Below are 21,963 nucleotides of genomic sequence, written 5' to 3' on the forward strand. Positions count from 1 at the left end.
CGCATAGATTTTGCCTGCCACAGCCACAAAGTTAATTTCCGATCGTGATTGCAATGTGTTGGCTGTGTCTAACTTACCCCAGAGTTTATTGGACGTAACCATAATCGCTCCCATACAATACCTTAGTTTCTATCTGCAGAACATGTGTTTATAGCTGTCATTAAACATCTTTTCACTGCTCTTCACCAGTGTCAGGTATCTGTTGGTGCTAGACTTGCTGGGTTTCAACCACAGATTGTATAAAAAGATGGCCGACATGACGGCTCCCTAAAAGTGAAGCCAAACCCTCTCTGTCGCCCCCTGCTGACTGGCTGCAGTATCGGTCATAGAGCCCGCCTCCTCTATGTTAACATATGGGACAAAGAAGCTGTTCTGCTGATCCTCGCTGTTTTTACGGATGGTTAACTTTGTGTTTTGATCTCTACTGCGCAACTCTGGCTCCAAATGATGTCCCCACGCGCTCTCGTTGTACGAAATTGGCATCAATTTCGTACAACGAGAGCGCGTCCTCTATCTGACAGATACAGTATGGCAGCTTCTGTACGACACCAAATACTACAGAGCCGGTGCTCATGCTTGTCAAGCTTACAATGCAGCATTATAAAAAATATGCACATAAACATCTGCTGCTTCCTGAAATCCTTTCCTTGCAGAAAAGCTCCGTGAAACACATCGTGGTCTTGTTGAAGGAAAGGAATCCGATACGACAAGCATTACATTAAAAACAATGCAAACTGTCATTTCCAGCATGCAGACTGACTGAGAACCTCACACACAAAGTCAGAACGTGGTTCATCTGCTTGACTTGACATGAAAAAATGCCCAGAAACATAAAAACCCGATAAAAATGTGACTAATGTAGTTAAGGAATAATGTACCTGCCCGGGGACAAGGGATTAAAATTAGCTGCAGCTGTATTTCTGCACATTACCTCAACACTTACATTTCTCTTTGAAGTTCATAGATTTCTTCCGCGTGTTTCCTATGAAGTGAAGTTGGAACTGAAGTGCGGAGAATAATCCTCTGAGAGGGGCTACGAGTCTCGCTGCGGGTAGTTATCAACAGCCAACACACATCCTACACAGCACGCTAACATTTACACTGTTTTACAGCAGAGAGTCAATTTCCTGCTTAACTTTTATTGTTCCCTCATTCATCACTCCGTCCCACCGTTCTTCTCGACTGTAAACTTCAACTTTTCTGCAGAGCGAGCGCAGGGTTAAAACACTTGCCCCTCCTCGGCCTTCCACCATCCTTCCTTCCTTCCTTCCTTCCTCTTTCGCCTCGTTTGTCTATAAACTCTCTCATTCTTCTCGCACACAATCTCAGTCAATCAATCTCCAGCGCCCGGCTCGCAGTCTCTCGTCCGCGGCGTAGCGAGGGAAGAGGAGGAAGGCGGGGGAGGATGAAAGGGAGGAAGAAGGATGATAGACAAAATAGAGCGGGAGGGCAAAGTGGGAGGAGGGCAATTGCAGTATAAATATAATCTATTGTGCTGTTAATATTTATGATGGTGTGAGTGCTGGATATACAGTGAGTCCCCACATAGGAGGAGGAAATTTAATAGCATGGAGAAAAAGAAGGAAGCACTACATATTAATGCTAAAGAATCCCCTCCCCCACGTCCCCACGCTCACCTCATTTAACTTTAAATCGGTTCTTCCTCTTCTGTCAAATATCTGCTGGCTCTTTGTATTCAAACACTTTTCTATGCAATAGGAAAGAGGCTGAACGTAGCTAATGCTAATCACCAAACACGGGTACATAAGGTACATAAACTTGGACTTAAATAATGAATAGATGGTACAGAAATTAGCTTAATCTGCAGCTGCTGCAAAATAATTAGTCATTGTTAAATAAAGTAGTGCTATATATTTGCACTATAACTTTAATATTAAAGTTTAATTAGGAACATTTTGTTATTTTACCTGCCTCGCTAACTCCATAACCAATTGTGATGCTATGTCGACATTAGCTTGTGTACATGAAATACATCTGAAAAAGTGGGGTCGTCTAATATTATATATATTATGTAAATACGTTCATAACAGTAGACAGCATCACTTAACTGTAAAGCGAGTGTACCCCCCATGACTGAGGCCAGCCGTCACTCATTGCTACGGAGCCAGGGGGATGAAAGACGGAGAGACGCGGTGATCGTCCGGAACAAAGTGGCTCAAAAGTCGGCCAAGTTTAATATATAAATATATAACAACTAGGGTGGAGTTATGATGCTGATTTTAAGATAATGGTAACAACTGCCAAGCAGCCAAGAAATACGGTGTCACAGGGTGAAATGTCCAAAGATGGTGAGCCAAAAAATACTTTAAAAAATGCCCCCAAAAAACCTTAAGTAATGCCCCGATAGATCTTAAAAAATGCCCCCAAAAGACATTAAGAAATGCCCCAAAAGATTTTTAAAAAATGCCCCAAAGGACCTTAAAAAATGCCCCAAAAGATTTTAAAAAATACCCCCAAAAGACCTTGAGAAATGCCCAAAAAAGACCTTAAAAATGCCCCAAAAGACCTTAAAAGAATGCTAACAGTCTTAGCTAACAGATGCTAACAGAGGAAATCGTACCGTGGTCCTCAAAGCAGCCGCTTCCAAGAGACTGACGGGCATACCTTCGTTCTGTTTCTCACTCTGTAACACACTCACACACTCTCCTGTTACCAGAGCGGTCGTCCAGCTGTTTCAGGACTGCTCTACAAATAGACCTCACATCAAAGGTCAATGATTGATTGAAACTTTGAAAGCCATTTAATTTAAGTTAAATGTAACAATTTAATCTTTAAGATATTTTTATGGAAGATTGCAAACAGCTATTTTACAGAAGGCTTTACACCTACTGAGAGTTATGTGTCAGAATTACAAACGTCAAGGCTAATGCCTACAGAGGAACGATTATAGCTGGTTCAACCCGTACAATGTAGGTAGTGCATAAACCCTGACCCAAGTTAGAAAACAGTGTTTAATCTCGGGTGTGTTTGAATCAAGGCAGATTTCCATTCCTCCCTGACTACCTTAAAAAAGTTCCTGGGGTTCCTTAAAAGGTTCTCTTGCAAAGTACCTGCAGCGGAAACAGACTATAGGAGAGGGTGACAAAGAAATGGAGGAAGTCAAATCTTAGAGATGAAAGAAGAAAAAGACAGAGAGACATGGATGATTGGATATTTTTAAGGACTGAGAAGGAGTGATTGGACAGATGCTCGGTGGGATGAGACAGATCTAGATTTTGTGTAATACCGGTTTTTAGGCAGCCTGTCATGATGGTTTTGATAGTTTGGCGTACAGCTCTACATCCCACCAAGCGAGTACTATTGGTTGTAGTATTTGGCTGTATATATTTAAAACCACTATCAGCTGGTGTGTTTTTGTCTGTGTGACAGTTCCCTGAATGCAGACCCACTGGGAGACATTAAAAATTGAATTTTGTGCAGCTAAACTTGGCTTGCTTTAATCAGGAGGGGACATAATAAAGGGATTAGCGACAGTCACATTTATTTTTAGACACCCCACGTTTAAACAACTAGGCCAGTTAAAGCGCTACGTCAAAGCTGATATTTCTTTTCTCTGGCAGCGGCCGCCTCCGCACGGCGTGCAAACGCTGATTCAAATTATCTGTAATGTCAAATTAATTTATACATTTCATAACGCATTATGTGGCACATAAAAAGCTGGAAATATTGATTTCATACTCTCCTCCTACTGTTTGTCTCCCCTTCTGTTCTGCACTGATGTCTTCTCTGCTCTTATATTCTCCTCGGTCTACTTCAGCCGCTGTGAAATATTTACCAAGCTCCATTAAACTCAAGACTGCAGCAAACACGTACAGCTCGGAAATTCAGGGACAAGCACAGGGCGGCATTTACATCCCAGTAAAAGCTGCATGACGGAGAGTTCAGAGTCCCTCCTCCCTCCAGGGTGGTCCAGCAGATAGCAGTATGAGCCAACTGCTCTGGCTTGCCGCCTATTGATCCAAATTGGTGGATCCAGGTCAGGTCAATCCATTTAGGCCTGGCCTGTGAGGAGCCCTTCTGATCCCTGCGGGCCTCCGCAGTGTCACCGGAGGACAAACACAAGAGCCCAGCTGGACAGAGCATACGGGTCAATAGCTGCGATCAATGCTAGGTCAAAGATGATCAAAGCTAATGTTATGCTATAATCTGAATGGACTGTGGCGAAATGATTTATCAGGCTCTGCAGGGACCTGTAGCAGCAGCATCGTGGGTGGAATATGCTTTGTCAGAGAGAGAATGGAAAGCATAGCAACAGCAGAGCTTGGAGGACATGATCGGCACATCCAAGGTGAATGTCTTGTCAATGGAAAGACAGGAACAAGGTCAAATAGTCGTGACAGGCAGGCCTTAGGCAAAAACGAACCCCCTTCATGCAAGTCTTTGAGTGAGGAGTTTGTACCCTGTCACCTCTAAATCAATTTCAGAACCAATCAATTATCGTCTGACAACAATTGATCCTCCTGGGGCGACGGCAAATATTTCATGTACGATTACAGATGTCCGATATCCAAGCCAATACTTCCTCTTCTGTCAGCTGGTCATTGTTTACAGTACGAATACAACTTAAGAACGAGAGTGGAGCTGGAGCTGACTGCACTCATATACAGATATAGAGATAAAAGGAAAGCAAAATATCATCCAACGATAGCCAGTTTTCTTGCATACAACCAAAGCCCACTCAAACATGATTGACCAATACTACTTGGTCTTGTCCTTTGCCTACAGATCCTGCATTTATATTCAGATATCTCTTTGTGGAGATTCCACCCACCCATCCATTTTCTTCCACTTATCCGGGTCCGGGTCGTGGTGGCAGAAGGCTAAGCAAGTAAAACCCAGATGTCCAGACACGTTTTCCAGCTCCTTCTGGGGGATCCCGAGGCGTTCCCAGGCCAGATGGGATACATAATCCCTCCAGCGAGCTCTGGGTCCACCCCAGGGTCTCCTCCCAGTTGGATATGCCCAGAAAACCTCCAAAGGGAGGCGCTGAGGAGGCATACAAATCAGATGCCAGAAGCACCTCAACTGGCTCCCTTCGATGCGAAGGAGTAGCGGCTCCCTCGGGATGTCCGAGCTCCTTAACCTATCTTTAAAACTGAGCCCGGACACCCTACGGAGGACACTTATTTCGGCCGCTTGTATCCGCGACCTCATTCTTTCGGTCGCTACACAAAATTCATGGCCACAGGTGAGGGTTGGAACGTAGATTGCCTGGTAAAACGGGAGCTTTGCTTGCAGGCTCAGGCTTGTAGAGATTGTTTCACAGTACACATCCTTGTCAGCACAGCAGAGCATAAATGGTAGCCAAGTAGAACTGTTAAGTACTGTTCAGTTTGCCCAAAGCAACAGAGAAAAAAAAGTGTTAATTGGGGGTTAATTGGTGTGAAAAACAGAGTGAACTAAGAGACTGTGAGAGAATATATCAAACATGTTCTTAGCAAGAACTTAAGTTAATGAATGAGTGTCACAGCAAAGGAAGGCTGGGTTAAGTGGTGTTTAATTGCCTCTCCTGTATTGTCTTTATGCAAGTTCACATTTGGGCCACCATTGAGGCCGATGCTTAAAAATCCGAAGCACACAGATACAAACTGCTGACTCAGGGAATACTGATAAGCTCTGAAATAGAGTGAGCACAGCATGTGACGCATCATAAAGACTCCCCATGACCTGGCTGCTGCCTCATCCTGTGTCTCATATCTAGTTTTACTTTGGCGCATAAAATCCTAGAGAAACTGCTTTAACTCTTCTGCATTCCTACATGTGTAAGGAGTCCAATTTTGAACCTTTCCCCTTGTGACTCATGATGATATAAGACATTCGTCTTCTTCAAAATCAGTTGCTTCCTCACTCTGGCTGAGCTTCATGCCCTAGCACCTGCTGCCCCGATGCTTCAAATGGAGCATGTAGGCTCAGAAGTAGAACACTGTTTCCATACGACTGCGTGGGTGGACCGAACCTCTGTAGTGGAACCAGAAGTCGATAACCTTCCAGCAAGTATTAGCGCTCGCTTCTGTGGTCTCCAACTCTGCTCGGCGCACAGTTGCAACATACAGTACGCTCCGGCCTCCTTATCAGCCTGTGCACAGGTCCCAGATCAGTGTCTGGGCAGAGGATAAAGCAAAGACTGCTTCTCTTCGGTACAGACGACATGGCTTCAGGGATAGAGGGAAGAAGGAGGAAGAGGAGACCACAGGGGAATCGCTGGTTCTCATGTGGCTGTGCTGTGGTTTAGCTTTCAGCTGTGGAACACACGCTTTTCTGCGTCGGGCTGTGTCGAAAGGTCACTTTGCATGTATTTTATTTTTGTTTCAAGAGGAAGGAAAACCTACAATTTTTGCTGATGCCCTAAAGCCCAACTCCCCTCTTCTGCGACATACACAGGAGACAAGCTTAGCTTTCTATTTCCAAGTGTTTTCACACAGCCGGTCTCTCAAAAAGAGGATGGACAAACACTTGGTTAAAGCCCCAGAGGCTGAGAGCAAAGTGCTCCACCAAAGTGTGTCTGTAAACCCACTAAATTATTGAGGATTAATCACACAGAAAGACGCCAGGCTGCAAACACCGGGGCCGACATATCTTAAGTGTCAGCAACTTCGAAATGGCACTGACATGGGTAAAGTAGCATGAATGAAAACATACTTCCAAAAGGACGAGGATAGGATGATTGCTCGAGCTAAATGCACTGCCTAACCATGAACTGAATCTCTGTGCGCTCATGCATTGCCAAACACGCAAGTGTGACAGTACACAGAGATGTATCCTGAGCAGCTATGAGTCAGAAAATTGTGGCATTTTATGGCCAAAGTTTAACTACACTGATAATAAAACCACAAACACGACAGGTGTCCAGTGGGTGGGGTTCAAAGTTACATAACGTAGCATCCGAGTAACTCCCAGGATCAATAAACCCCTGAGGAAATATGCCCATATTGGATGATGTGCACCTTCCAATTAACAACCAACCTTCAATGCCAATTCAGAAGGTAGCGTTCAAGGCCAAAAGTCAAGGTGTGGAAGGCGGGTATGTCGCACAAGAGGCTGGAGTTTCACACCTTGCACTACCATTACATTTCTGCAACCTTATCAGACTTATGGACAGTTTTAAAATGCTGCAGAACTGGAAATAAAGTGTTTTTTAAATGCACCACATTCACAGACATTTTAGCGATTATTTTCCTCTTGCATCGAGCATCAAAAGGGTATTGTCGTGCTGCTATGTTCCAGGTTGCATATCTCAAAAACATATTTTTTTACCGCTTCCCAATTATCAGCAACTGAAAAGGCAATGGACAGTGAAAATCCTGAGGTATATTGGACCATATTTCAACATATTGTAGCGTTGCAGAGTAGTGAGATGGATGGAGGAAGAAGGAGGAACAGGCGAGAGAGCCCAGATTTATTTCCTTGTCGCCGCAGCTAACCCGAGGTTGAGGTGTCCCCAGAAAAACAAGAAGATATACTTTATTAATCCCCAAGGCGAAATTCAATCTTCTCTCTCTGTTAGTACAAACATGCTACACACACACACACACACAGGCCCACAGCATGCACACAAACAGGATCACATGGACATGCACTAATGGAGAGACGTCAGAGTGAGGGGGCTGCACATGGACATGCACCCCTAGCAGTTGGACACCTCTCAAGGACACCTCAACGAAGCCAAGGAAAGGAACTGACACCTCTCCAGCTACCAGCCCCAATTCCGTGCTTGGTCAGTATCGGGACTTGAACCGGCCACCCTCCAGTTCCCAAGTCAAGTCCCTACAGTCTGAGATACCGTCGATCCTTGGCTAACTGCTTTTCTCTGCTTAGCTCTCGCTTCCTCAACTTGCCTCTTCTTTTCCCAGAACCCCGAACTCCTGCTTTAATCAATAACTCCCTCTTCCCTCCATCGGAACTACTTCTCAGCCAGTTACCCACCATGGTGGACACCTCCCTCAATAAACACATGCAAAACAACAGCAAACATAAACAGGAACTTAAACCCAACTTTAAAACTCCTTAGCTGCCATAGACAACAGCTTACAATGCTAACATTTTAGCACGACAACTTCAGACGTATGTGTGACACAGCAGTACTAGCAAACAAGTTCCCCTTCAGTCATTTCATCAAACTATAACCACAATATTGTGTACTTTAAAGGGATAGTTCACCAAGTTGTAGGACATACTTACGAGTAGTTTAGTTGATGCAAAGCTATTGGTTTACTCACCAAGTCCCGTGGTAGAATAAGTAGTTCCAGTGAGATGCCAGGGTCATGAAACCAAAAAGTTTTATCCTACAAAAACAATATGCCGGCAGTCTGACGTTTACTACAACGATGACACAAATCAGTCAGAATCAACGTGAAACAGCTGCTAGGTCGGCTTACCTGAGAAACCGGCCTGCCGCAGGTGTAGTGATACTTGATTTGTCAAGAGTGAAAATAGTGCCAAAAGAACGGTGCGGTATACGAAATCCTAGGACGATTGCCTCCGTGTTGTTTTTGTAGGCTAAAACTTTTTGGTGTCATGACCCTGGCATCTCGCCGGAACTACTTATTCTACACTCGGTACCGATCAGAACTCCGACCAAGGGAATCAGTGAGTAAGCTAATAGCTTTGCATCCACTACACTACTAGCGAGGATTTCATACAACTTGGTGTCCAAACATGGCCATACTCTTACCACTGACCTATTACATTTGACACAAACAACATTTAATGTAATGCAGGGTTTAACAGAACGGTCTAATATCAATGTTTTTGTTCAGAGAGAGGATTGCATCCTATGCTTAGTTGTTTTGTAGGCTGGTATGGCTTCAGGCACTGCCCCCTCCTACCAGCTTGCACACTTAAACTCTGTGTTGATCCAGGTTCAAAGTAATTGGTCATAATTTATCAATAACCTCAGCAACGGTTATTGGATTTAAGGCATAAAAGTTCAGTTCTTTGAGTATTTTTTCTGGATTTCATTAAAGGCGAAACTTTACAAACAGAGAGAGAACGATGAAAAGGCCCAGCTCTTCATTGGGTCGTTTTCCATTAGCTCATTGGCGCCTGTAACTGTTAAATTGCCTTCTAGCGTCATCTTGTTCATAATAACTCTCAAGACCGTCTCCTCTATGATAGCGCTGGACAAAGAAGGCGAATTTGCATTCAGAGAAAATGATCCAGTTACCATTAGATGTTTTTGACGATGAAAAGCAGGGGACACAGGTGACAGCCGGAAAGAGGCCGTAAGAGCGAAAAGCACACAGCTACTTCACTGTCAGTCACAGGAGAGAATAGGATAGTCTACCTGTAATCACATAAAACGTTCTTTATCAGAGATACTATCTGAACATAATGAGTCCACATCTGAATATCTTACCTCTCTCTTTGAAGCTCTTTGAACTGCCAATCTGAAGAGCGAATCTGCAGCATCATTCAGTCTATTACTCTTTCCTCCATTGTTCCTTTCAAACCACTCGTGTCTGTGTTTACTCGTCTTTTCTTCCTCACTTTGTTCTTTTAGGCTTTGTTCTTTTCCACCTCAGTAAGTCACTAAAGGCATTTTCAGAACGTTTGCCGCAGTCCAAGGAGTCGTTGCTTTGTAGCACTTATGAATTTGTTCGATTACATTTGGTGAGGCAGTAACATTGTGTATTAACAGAGGTTGTTTTGAAATGGTTCTCACTGTAGAAATAAACTTTAATGTGAAACTTAGAAACTTTACCAAGAAATATTCTGTCGGAGTCTGATCTCTTGATTTTGAACTAAACTTGTGCCGTGACTCCACAGGGCACGCCTTGACGGGGTCGCAGTCTTAACACTGCATAATCTGTCCTCTGCGCACGTTCAATCCCGAGAGAGGAATTTCAGGAGCTGGCGTGTTCATGCTTTTACCATGGGGAATGTGGCATACAAAGGAGCGTACAAGGTAGCTTACAAGGTAGCTTACAAGTTAGTTTACAAAGTAGCATACATGGTAGCTTACAAAGTAGTTTACGAGGTAGCTTACAAGGTCGCGAACTAGGTAGCGTAGAAGGTAGTTTACAAAGTAGCGTACAAAGCAGACTACAAGGTAGATTACAAGTTAGTTTACAAAGTAGCATACAAAGTAGCTTACAAGGTCGCGAACTAGGTAGCTTACAAGGTAGTTTACAAGGTAGTTTACAAAGTAGCGTAAAAAGTAGTGAACAAAGCAGCATAGAAGGTAGCATAGAAGGTAGCTTAAAAGGTTGCAAACTAGGTAGTGCACAAAGTAGCACAAAAGTTGCACAAAAGGTAGCGTAGAAGGTAGCGCACAATGTAGCACAAAAGTTGCCCATAAAGAACTTACAAGGTAGCTTACAAGGTAGTGAACTAGGTAGTGCACAAAGTAGCACAAAAGTTGACATAAGGGAGCTTCTAAGGTAGCTTACAAGAAAGCTTACAAGGCAGTGTACAAGGCAGCAAACTACGTAGCGCATAATGTAGCACAAATGTTGCCCAAACGGTAGCTTAAAAAGTTGCTTATTGACCTTACCTTGGCCTTATCGACAAGATAAACCCTTCAGGCCAACTCCCGCCAATAAGCAATCAATTGATCAATCAAATTTTATTTGTATAGTGCCAAATCATAACCGGAGTTATCTCGAGACACTTTACAAAAAAGAGCAGGTCTAGACCGACTCTTTGTTACGTAACCGTTGATCGCCTCTGGTAATCTCGTATTTGTTGGGGATCATCCATTTACAAAGATACACTTAGAGGTTTGCTCCTTGTTACATTACTGCTGTAACATGAATCTACTGAGATGAGGACATATGGGTCAGTCTGTCTGTGAAGGTTCTCGGTCATCCAGGTCATGGTAATTTGAAGCGTCATCCAAAGGCAGCTGGACTTGGTTGAAGTTCTTGAACGCATCTAAGTCCAGCTTTGAATGGGTCACTCTGTGTTCTGATATCAAAGTAGTAGGACATCAGCCCAAACCATGATCGTGTCCTTAACCTGGCCAAACTGCTACCAATTTTGTGCCACCAATTTTGGAGGAAAATGAGACATCAGTTTTGTGGGGGACACAGCGGCCTCCTGGGGGAAAGATGATCTATCCTGTGATGGTCATTCAGCTCTCCTTAGCGCTCACATCTGGGTGAAATACCACATTGTAAGGGAGCCCTGTTGTTAAATGTGGATGTACAGCTGTGATGTACGTACAATCAGGAATCTGCACAAGGGTCTTTAACTTTGAAATTTGATCAGACCCTTCATGCCGGTCCTGTGTCTGATTTCCTGCCCTGCTCATCTGCTCTGTGAAGCCTGACGCGGCCCCAGAGGGCTCTGTGAAAAATAGAACAGGCACGTATTTTTAGCAGAGCGGAGTGGAGAGCTGCTTATGGGATGTTTTTTAAATGCGCTGCGGCGCATCTGGTGAAGGCACAAGCATAAACTAGAGTGCCAACCATCAGCTCCGGTGGCCTTGTCACAGCAAAACGCGAGGAAGAGGAGCCCTGGGAAATTTAGGCTTTATAAATGGGGAAAATGTTCTCATCCGACTACTGTAGGTTCTCAAAAACACCCACATAAAGCAGCATGTACACTTGAAAATGTATGATGCCTGAATGTACAGGATGAGGTGTCCTTCCACGGCCAACCATGGTTCCTCTTTTTGCTCTGAGATGGAATTAATGAAGCTATTAAAAACCACAGCCTCGAGGACTGCGAGCGTATTTGAGACCTTTATGTAAAACAGACTTTACTAATCGTTCTGCATCCGATTCTAAAACCTCCCTTGCTGATCTTGTAACTTAGACATTTTCCCAAAACTTCAAAGGCTGAAAAAGATTTGAAGTAGTGCGTAAGGGCAACAGAAAAGGAGCCAGTAAAGGAAAAAGAAGATGCCCTGAGCCAGCTCGCGAACTCGTGATCTCTCGGCATTAAAAAGAAATGTTCAAACTGTGGGGGTTCAAAATATATTGGAAATACATACTCTCAAACATCATAAAAACACTGTACTAGAGTTTAACTAACTATGTAGGGCTCAATTTGTTGAATAGGAATCACCAGTCCAACCACAAGAGAGCCTCTCTGTGTTGTATAAAAGCCTTTCTCACGCGGTGCAGCTCTGTCGAACTGAAACAGTCCACCGCACCTCTTTTTATAAAGCAGATAAAAAAAACTCCCGCTCGTCAAAATCAGCTCATCAGATCTGACATCAGGCAGGAAATGATCAGAAGCACACCCAGAGGAAGATGCCATGCTGACTTAATTGAGGACATAATGGAGGACATCGGCTTAGTGAGCCTTTGATGCCCTCTGAGCTTAAAGGCACTTCTGCAGGTGAGGCCCTGCTGCGTGGAGAATTGCTAAGGCAGGGATGTTTTGGAAGTGTAATAAGCCGCAGATGAGTGGTGTTGTAGTGACACTAAGTTCAGGAGGTGCAAAAAGGCTTTTTGAAAAATAGCATCTGGACGGGGATCGGATTAAGATAAGCCCTTAATGGACCAATAAATACACTGGAGTCCTGTGGATGGTTTTAATTTGTTCCATTATCTCATGCCTGACATGATGTCATACACAACACGTCTTCCTTTTGTTTCAACCAACATTATATTATATTATCAACCAACAACGTTATATTTTCTGGTTTGGGGAAAACCATGGACATCAGCTGGAAATATATTCTCCTTTTTTGCCGACCAATCCATCGATTTCAAACTCTTTCTGTTTTTGATCGACTCAGGCTGGCCTCTTTCAGAACACACTTCAAAGCCACTGAGCGTGTTGTGACATTAATGATTACATCAATAATAAAAGTCCTTTATTTCTATGATGGAGGGAAAACATCCAACAGATGCAGGCCCGATCCTTACTCCATCTTTGACTTCACTTTTGGAGTACCCTAGTTCAGGCTAGAGCTAAAAGTGTGAGGGTTTGAAAATGTGCACAAGGTTAATGCATGCAACATTCAAAGGACTAAACTGTCACAAAGTCCTGCTGACATTGTGAATAGCATTTTTTGTAAAATGCTTGTTATTATGATTAATTCAGATGCTCCTTTGCATGCATACTAAACGATGGTAATCTAATGGATGTCTTTGAACTATCAGGGCTCCTTTCCCTGCAACAACAGTCATTTTTACAGTCATTGCTTAAATTGCAAAGTTCCAGGAATTTACCTCTATCGCTTCATTTCAAAGTTGAAGGGCTCGATGACCACGACCACTTGATCCCTGAAAGAAACGTGACAGCGTGGAAAAAGGAGCGGTTGGGCCAAGTGCGGAGGAATTGGGAATCGTCCCTACAATCACTTTTAGCATGTACTTGAACCTTCATTGACCAGGCAGAGAGGCACTCAACAACAAGAAAATGGACTTGTGCAAACACTTGCCCAGCTGACAGCCCAGACAGTAAAAGAAAATTGCTAAGGGAAAAAGCTCGCTGAGCCTCCCGTCTCAAAGTTTATTTACGACTCCATCGGCGTTGAAGTGCGTCAAGGGTCCTTGGGAGCCGTCTCCGGCAAGGGTCTTGAGCGGATCTTTAATGGAGCACTCAATGAAGCGTCGGAGAGGGAGAAAGAGAGGGTGACATTGTCACTGTCTGAAGACTCACCTCTCTCTAATTGCCTCAGGTCCTATTGATTACCCCAGACCCCTCACACCTTTTTTCTGTGCGATCCCTTTGCACTGTGTGTAATCCCCTCAGAGCTTACAAACCCACCCTCCTGCTGTTTAGCAGTATTGATCGTTGTGCACTCACGTACATCTGTGTTTGTAGGTATGTGCGGGCATCTGACAATCACATTATTTTGATGCTGAGAAGGAGGAAGTAAACATGTTCACGCTAATATATAGTGAGAAGGAGCGAGAGAAGAGTTTGACGATCAACTCCGCAGATTCCACATAAACTGACTCACACAGCCTACTTCAATATAAAATGCTCTTGTGAGAGCTTAATGAAAGATATGCACAAGCTGCGCGCAGTCCTTCAAATGTCATCTAAAGGTTGTCAAATGCCGTTCTGTCATGGCACCCTTTGTGCATCTCATACAGGCACAGTTTATTAGCAAACAAGGTAGCACACTAAGTAGCATAAAAGTTACCCAACAGGAAGTTTACAAGGAATTTTACAAGGAAGCTTTTAAGGTAGCGTACAAGGTAGTTTACAAAGTTAGTTTACAAAGTAGTATACAAGGTAGTTTTCAAGGTAGCTTAGAAGGTCACGAACTAGGTAGCGTACTAGGTAGCGTACAAGATAGTTTACAAAGTAGTTAACAAAGTAGCGTACAAAGTAGCATAGAAGGTAGCTTACAAGGTAGCGAACTAGGTAGTGCACAAAGTAGCACAAAAGTTGCGCAAAAGGTAGCGTACAAGGTAGCACACAATGTAGCACAAAAGTTGCCCATAAAGGAGCTTGCAAGGTAGCTTACAAGGTAGTGAACTAGGTAGTGCACAAAGTAGCACAAAAGTTGCCCACAAGGTAGCGTGCAAGGTAGTGTGCAAGGTAGTGTGCAAAGTGTGCAAGGTAGCGTACAAGGTTGTGGACAAAGTAGCACAAAAGTTGCCATAAGGAGGCTTCAAGGTAGCTTACAAGGTAGAGTACAAGGTAGCGAACTACGTAGCGCATAATGTAGCACAAACGTTGCCCAAACGGTAGCTTACAAGGAAGCTTACAAGGAAGCTTATGAGGAAGCTTACAAGGAAGCTTACAAGGAAGCTTACACTGTAGCGAACTGGGTAGTGCACAAAATAGCACAAAAGTGGCCCACAAGGTAGCATCTGTTTATAGGCACTCTCTAGCGTCTGTTTCAAGGTTCCTTAGTTAATTTCTTAGTGGTTAAAATGAACCGTCTGTATCTGTACAAGATAAGGATGACTAAAAGACTCCTAAATTGGCTCCTGGTTACGTGGATTACATACGAATCATGCTGCAACACTTTCATAGGTATGAGTACAGGGAATGAGATCAGCCTGCCTACATCCACTGCCTTTCAGACCAGAAAGCACGCCCACTCTCGCATCAACAGCGACAACACACACAGACACCTACGCACATACGGATTCCAGCAAGAATCAGTTCAGGTTCCAGCACTGAACCTGAGCTTCCATCACTCCTCTCCTGCCAGGCCTGGAGGTGTTTTTAAGCAGCAGCTTGATCCAGGGCTCATATTACCAGAAATCCTACTGTCACAACACTCTCTCCAACCGCCAGTCACTCTCTCATCCCCCTCTCTCGCTCTTTCTATCCGTCTCTCCTCTGTCCCTAAGGGAAATTAAGACGACTCCATCCCCGTGCAATTAAATGCTCTCATGCTGTCTGACCCTCCACTATTCTGTGTGTGTGTGTGTGAAGAAGATGAGATGGCAGATCCACCGCAGACACTTGGGAGTGGGGACTGAAGCAGAAAGTGAGAAAAGTGACTACATCTAATCTCCCTCTATCTCTTCATCGATTGGAGGAACCCTGGACCCCTGTGATAACGCCTGCCAATTAGACTGGCCGCCACAGTTGGCAATCACAGCTCAAGTCACCTACTGTACCTCTTGGCTCTCTCTTCAGCTTATCTGCTGTGTGTTTTTCTTCTTTTCACTGCGGTTCAGAAGCGGCCTCCGGATTGAATAACTGGAACGTGGGCAGGAGCGTTGCATGTGGCCAAATTGCAATTAGAGATCAGCAGAATTAAGCAGCACCACATGCGCTAATCATCGTGCTGTCACAGAAATGAAAGCCAGAATGTATTCCAAGCAAAGACGGGACACATTTAAAGCATTTGTTTAGCTATAATTCGCCATGATGTAAAAGCTATGTGATTATAGCATCTCTCACATTATGTGTGGAGCTCTTTTATGCGACAATTCCAAGAATAATCGGTGCATTCAATGTTTTGCTTTCAGTCTTTTTTTCTAAGCATAACCAGGAAGGTGGATATCCAGTGTATAACTGCCACAGTGTCTTTTTAAGCCTATTCACTCATCAACGCTACCAATCAGTGCCAATGCAGTAGTATGCAAAGAGACAAGTGGTGCAAGATTTATCCAGCAATTCCGAGCATGAAATCCAGCAGTTAGCCAGGAATTAGAAGAATCAAACTGTTTCAGAACTGGTCCAGTGGATTGCCTAAGACATCAGCCACAAAACGGCTGTAGTCTTGCCTTCAAAGCCACCAGACTCCATCGACAAAAACCTCTCAAAGCACCACACCGAAGTAACCCAATCCAGCAAACGAACTAAGCGTTCAAGGCCGCCGTGGACCATCAACTCTATTGTTCTGTAAGGTGAGATGCCACAGGAGTGTGGTGGCTTTGAAGAGAGCGATGTCAAAGCTGTTCCTGGTTTAAAAAAACAGGCCGTCGTGTGTTACTTCCTGTTTGGAACTATCTGCTCTGTTCAGCTTGACGCGTGCTTGAAGTGGCCTCCGTCAAAAATAGACCCGGCGCGTCCCAGAAGCGTGTCTCCGCTCTGCTCCGCTAAAGATACTCGCCAGGTCTTATTTTTCTTCTGGGACGCGCCGGAGACTGTGGATTCACGAGCATTGACTTGAATGGACACGGAATACGCCGGAGACGTATCCTTAGGAATTTGAGGGTTAGCCCGGAAGCTAGCGGCAGCTTCGACCCTGGGGAAGTCTCCCCTGTGCTCTCCGACCATGGTCGGAACACTGAAGCAGGAAAGGCGACAGGGGGGAGATTACGCTCTCCAATATTTTGAATTTGGACTGCAGTACCTTTTTAGACGTTAGCTGTCCATGTTACATGTTGTTCCTTTAAGATAGCATTAACACAGTCTGATAAAAAAAGGCATCTTATCTTTCCAAAAGGTGGATCTCTGCAGGGATTCTTTCTGTAATGTCAGACACCCGGAATAACAATTTAAACCTGTCGGTGGCAAACACAAGCGCTTTAACTGGAGGTAAATTGATCAGTCGAATTGGACTAGCCCTTCATGTCTGTGTCATGGCTGCTGGCTAACGTGATCCATTGAAGCAATTCCAAACATTTTGTACCTATTAGTCATTTAGACACTTAAAATATCATAGAATACCAGCATTCCCCTTTAAGGTTGGTTATTTTTACTCTGAAATTCAATATTAATCATATCAGTGATTTCCTTCTTTGCTTGCCTTCATGCCGGAGCGTCTCATCTAACTTTAATCAGCAGTTTGTCTTTAGTTTCAGCGGATCATTTTTTCAAATTACACATCTTTAATGAGGTATCTTATAATTTCTACTCAGCCTGCCAGTGTAAATATTCACAGGCCTCCAGCTCGCTCTCTCAACAACACACACGAGCAAAGCTTTTTCATTTCCTCTAAAAATTGTCAGTTTTAAAGGAGCAGAACTGAACTGTGCTTCTCAAGAAGAAAGCGTATGTGATGATTAACGGATATGTCCTCCTACCTTTTTCTTGTTGGTCGGGCAGATGTAGAAGCTGGTGACCACGATGGTCGTCCCGGGCATCAGGTTGAGTTTGGTGTAGGTGGTGCCGTAGTCGCTAGACCTGAATGCAGGAAGAGAGAACAAGAAGGAGTTAGTGAGGAAACTTTCTGAGAATAAGGCCTCTGAAAACACTGCTGCACGTACAATGTTTGATTTTATGACTTCTCTGGATTGTGTTTCACCAAGCTCCTGTATCCTGCATATTAAAACAACAGCAGCTCCATGAAAAACATCTTTTATTGACAGAAGGAGATTAAATCTGCAAAAAGCCCCAGAAAGGGCGACCTGCTTATTCCCCGCAAACCGCCCTAAAGGCACTATATCAGCTCTCTGTTCATCATATTACCACTTTGTGGTCCCGCGGTCTGAGCTCGGTGACAAATCAGAATTGGCCGGACAACCCGTCATTGCCACGACAATGCAGCCTCAAAACAGCCTCGGGCTAGCAATGAAGTACCGGCCAATCCGGAAATCTGGCAGCTTTAGCAGCAGGTACAGACTGCTGTGTGTGTGTGTGTGTGTGTGTGTGTGTGTTTGAGATTGATCGCCGTGGCTGCTGGACTGTTTCTCCAGTCCGGCTAAGTCTCACCCGCCGAGCAGAGTGAAGGTGATTGTTTGTGGCAGGTTTGATAAACGGCACAAGTTTCAGCTCAGCAAGGCTGGAGAGAGGTGACCGCTTGTGGATAATTAATGTCTGTCAGGAATATACAGAGGAAAGACTTATCCAGGAAACATTCTCCTAAACCTCATAACGCAAGCACAGGGATGGATGCACAGAATACTGATTTTACAGGCTGAATTTAAAGGACAATTCCTATATTTTTCCACCTCAGAAAGTCTTATTTTTACACATCTTTGGGTCTATATGACGAAAAAGTGCAAAGCATTTCTCCAATAGGCTGCTTCAGCCGGCAGCCACAAGATGAGCTGTCATTGTAATCTTTGAGGGCAAATGCTTCTGATTAAAGTGCGTCCACTTAGTGTTTGTTTTCACTTACAGGCTCTGATTGTTCAAAGTGTCACAGAAAGCGTCCCCACGCTGACAGATCTTTTTGTTAAAGAGTGAAACAGTCCTTAAGTTGCTCTTTTCAAGGCCCCCAGACTCCATTAAAACATCGATTTCACCAAGCAGGACACAGGTTTGCTGATTCACAGCTGCCTGATTGGTTGGTTTGATTCTGTTTCAGTGTTGTGTAAAATCCCAGCGATCCCTGTGGGACACGATAAAGACAAAACAATACGGAAAAAATAACTGCGGTAGACCAGCAACTCACATGTTCTGCGAGGACAAAGGGCTGTTTTTTGTCAAAGCAGTCTGGGGCCATTTAAAGGAACAATATGTTCTATATTTACTGGAATTGATCATAAATTGCAGCCTGCAGCCAGTATGTTCTCCTCCAGAAATTTCCATTCTGGTGCGATCCCGCCCAATGCCCATGTCGTCACCTCGTTTTGCCAGCACACGAGAGTGAACGGGGATCGGAGCAGATCAGTGCAGAGTGTTATCCCACAGGAAGCGCATCTGATCCACAGCGCGAGACTACAAGATTCCGCGAGAACTGCGAAATCACGCGATAACATCAACGTTAAACAGAGCAACACACAAACAGTTTAGTTTGCACCACTGAGGTCGATTACCTGCTCATTTGGAGATCATTCTGTGATTTCTATGCTTCTACCATGGCTGAGTGTGTATTGTGTGTTGTTGTGAAAACAGAAAAAACGGGGGTCTGTACCGGTCTGTACATGGTGTTTTATTTTGAAATTACCGGATGCTGTTTGCTGTTTCCGGCTGTGACTTCCTGTTTGGAACGATCTGCTCTGTTCAGCTTGACGCGTGCTTGAAGCGGCCTCCATCAAAAATAGACCTGGCGCGTATCTTGGACACGCAGGAGACGGAGCGAGGCAGGAGACGGAGCGAGGCACGTGCTGTGGAATCACGAGCATTGACTTGAATGGGCATGAAATGCGCCGGAGACCGATCCTGTCGAATTTGAGAGTTAGCCCCGAAGCTAGCGGCAGCTTCGACCCTGGGGCAGTTTCCCCTGTGCTTCCTCCATTGTCGGAACACTGAAGCAGGAAAGGCGACAGGGGGGAGACGACGCTCTCCAATATTTTGAATTTGGACTGCAGTACGTTTTTAGACGTTAGCTGTCCATGTTACATGTTCTTCCTTTAAGATAGCATTAACACAGTCTGACAAAAAAAGGCATCTTATCTTTCCAAAAGGTCTCTCTCTGGAAAAATGGGGTACTTTAAGTGGGTGTTCTTTTATCGGCCACATTTGTCTGCAGGGATTAAGTTGCATTACAGTCCATCTCATTGCTGCAGGCTAAAGCAATCTACAGGAGCAATGCAAGAACTTTTTGTTCCTACGAGTCATTCACATCCCTAAATATGTAATAAATAAAATAAAATGAAAATAGGAAGGGTGTGGTAGATTTAAAAGAAAATATAAGGTAAATAATGCAGCTGTAACAAATACTGTTTGCACTCTCTTCTTTCCCCTGTGCAGCGTATGCCAGCTTTCTAAGGCTAATTTGAAAGCACACAGGAAAGGAGATGCTGCAGCATTTAGTGGGAGGCTCGAGGGTTCAACAGGAGGGAGCCTGGAAGAAGAGGTCTTGATGAAAGAGAATGATGAGCTAGCACGTCAGCCTGGTTAAGGATGAGAGGATTTACTTTTTTTTCGCACAGTGGGCCATCAACCGCTGATAGACACACACACAATGACACACGTACACACCCGGAGCCCCGCCAAGCCGTTCAGCAATCAGCTCTCCCAGAGTGCTCTGATACAGCTGGAGAACATGGAGTGGCATAGCAGGGGTGGGCTATTTCTCTGCGGTGAGCTGGCAAGTGTTTTCATCTTCCTCGCCGGCCGGTGTGAGGTGTTTAACCCGGGATCACTCAGAGGACGTGGACAGATCTGAGGTGATGGCTGTGTTAGCAGCCAGAGCTCGGTGCTTATCTCGAAAACCCACTTGTGGACGGAGTAAGGGCCTTTGTAGGGCCCCGCTGGGAGGCTGGATCATCAGGGTGTAAGTGCAAAGATAATCACTGAGCAGCCGGATTCAGCTCTAATGAGGAAGGAGGAAACGGTTTGTATTTGTGAGAGTGGATTCATAGCTACTGTTGACTAAAACGTATTGATTCTCCACCTTTAGGCAGGGATGGGTTCCATTTCATGCCTGTGAACACATGAAAATACACCAACGTCGGACTGAAGACGCCTTTTAAAGGACTTTAACCATGCCTAGCTGCCTTTTGGAGTTAACCTTTGAACCAACAGAGGCTTCAAACTTCTCGTGGGGGAAAAACACCTCAAACGTGGCTGCAAACTTTTAATGATGTACTCGTTTGCTTCCCATTGTTTGTCTTCTGTGTGCGCGTGTGTGTGAAGCTCCGTCTCTCTGCCCGTTTGGTGCTGTGCATGTGAATTTTTGCACCACAGTTAGTGACAAACCAAAAGATCACGTACGACATAGACGTTTATTTATTTTAGATTATTTTTTTGGCTTTTTTCCTTAATTCGAAAGGACAGCTGAAGAGAGACAGGAAACGTGGGGAGGAGAGAGTGGGGGATGACATGCACCAATCAGTGCATCGAGGCCTGTAGCCTTCGTACATGGCGCGTCCGCTCTACCAAATGAGCTCAACCAGTTGACTTTTTACCCACTGTTACTTCAAACACAATTACTGCTAGCGATGGGCATAGTTAGGATTTTATCGATACTCAATATTCTTCGTACTATAATGGAGATATGACTGCTAAAAACAAAGACATGTCTTTAACAGGGTGTCTGATATTGATTATTATAACTGGGGTTAAGGGATGTGGTCGTCTTCCTCCAGTAACAACAGTTAACATTAACAGTAATAAGGAATGTGAAGGTTAAATATCAATAGGAGCACCGTTTGTAGAGAATAGGAGGCGCGCCTATTTAAACTGCAAGCTGCACACGGTGAAAATTAATTTTATGATGAGTCCTGTTGATCTCTGACGGCAATATTAACATCTCTTCCTGTAGTGAAAGTCACAGCAATGGAGAGTAAAGTAGTTCAACACTTGTGGTATGCTTTTTCAAAGTAAAAGCCCGAGCTGGAATTCTGACTCCCCTTGTTTGTACGCAATGCTTTTATTTTGAAGTGTTTCCCGGCAGTCAGCCCCCCCCAAAAAAGGGGAACAAACATAGTAGGAGCCACAAAGTTTCAGGACAAAAGACGACAACAAACTAGCAAAGGAACAGGGGAAGACAAAGACAAGGGACAGGTGAAGCTAGTTAAGACAGGTGAAAACAATAAGGGCGTGGCACGCAATCTCAACGGTGGTAAGAAAGAAAAGGTGCGTTAACACATGAGACAAACTGACAAAGTAAAACAGGAAATGAATATAAACAAATACAAAACTAAACAGCAATAACTCATCACAGTCCATGACCTTATCTGTACTTTCAGTACTGACCAATCACGTACTGGTTCTTGATAGCCATCCCCAATTCCTGCAGCTTTAACTGAATCTGAAATGACACCAGTGGCTCTTTGTAACTAAATAAAACTG

General features: G+C 44.2%; 1 protein-coding gene across 1 annotated transcript in view; it reads right to left on the bottom strand.

The window, feature by feature from the left end:
• The window catches only part of sorcs2 (sortilin-related VPS10 domain containing receptor 2), a 353,714-nt gene that overhangs the window by 166,721 nt on the left and 165,030 nt on the right, over positions 1-21,963 (bottom strand). The window contains exon 3 of the mRNA XM_069672327.1: positions 17,364-17,463. Within this exon, the coding sequence (XP_069528428.1) occupies positions 17,364-17,463 (100 nt within the window). The remainder of the gene's footprint in view (positions 1-17,363; positions 17,464-21,963) is intronic.

The sequence above is a fragment of the Semicossyphus pulcher genome, unplaced genomic scaffold (genome assembly GCF_022749685.1).
Source record: "Semicossyphus pulcher isolate SPU_LCO1_2020_fin unplaced genomic scaffold, fSemPul1.0.p SCAF_21, whole genome shotgun sequence".
Classification (NCBI taxonomy): domain Eukaryota; kingdom Metazoa; phylum Chordata; class Actinopteri; order Labriformes; family Labridae; genus Semicossyphus; species Semicossyphus pulcher.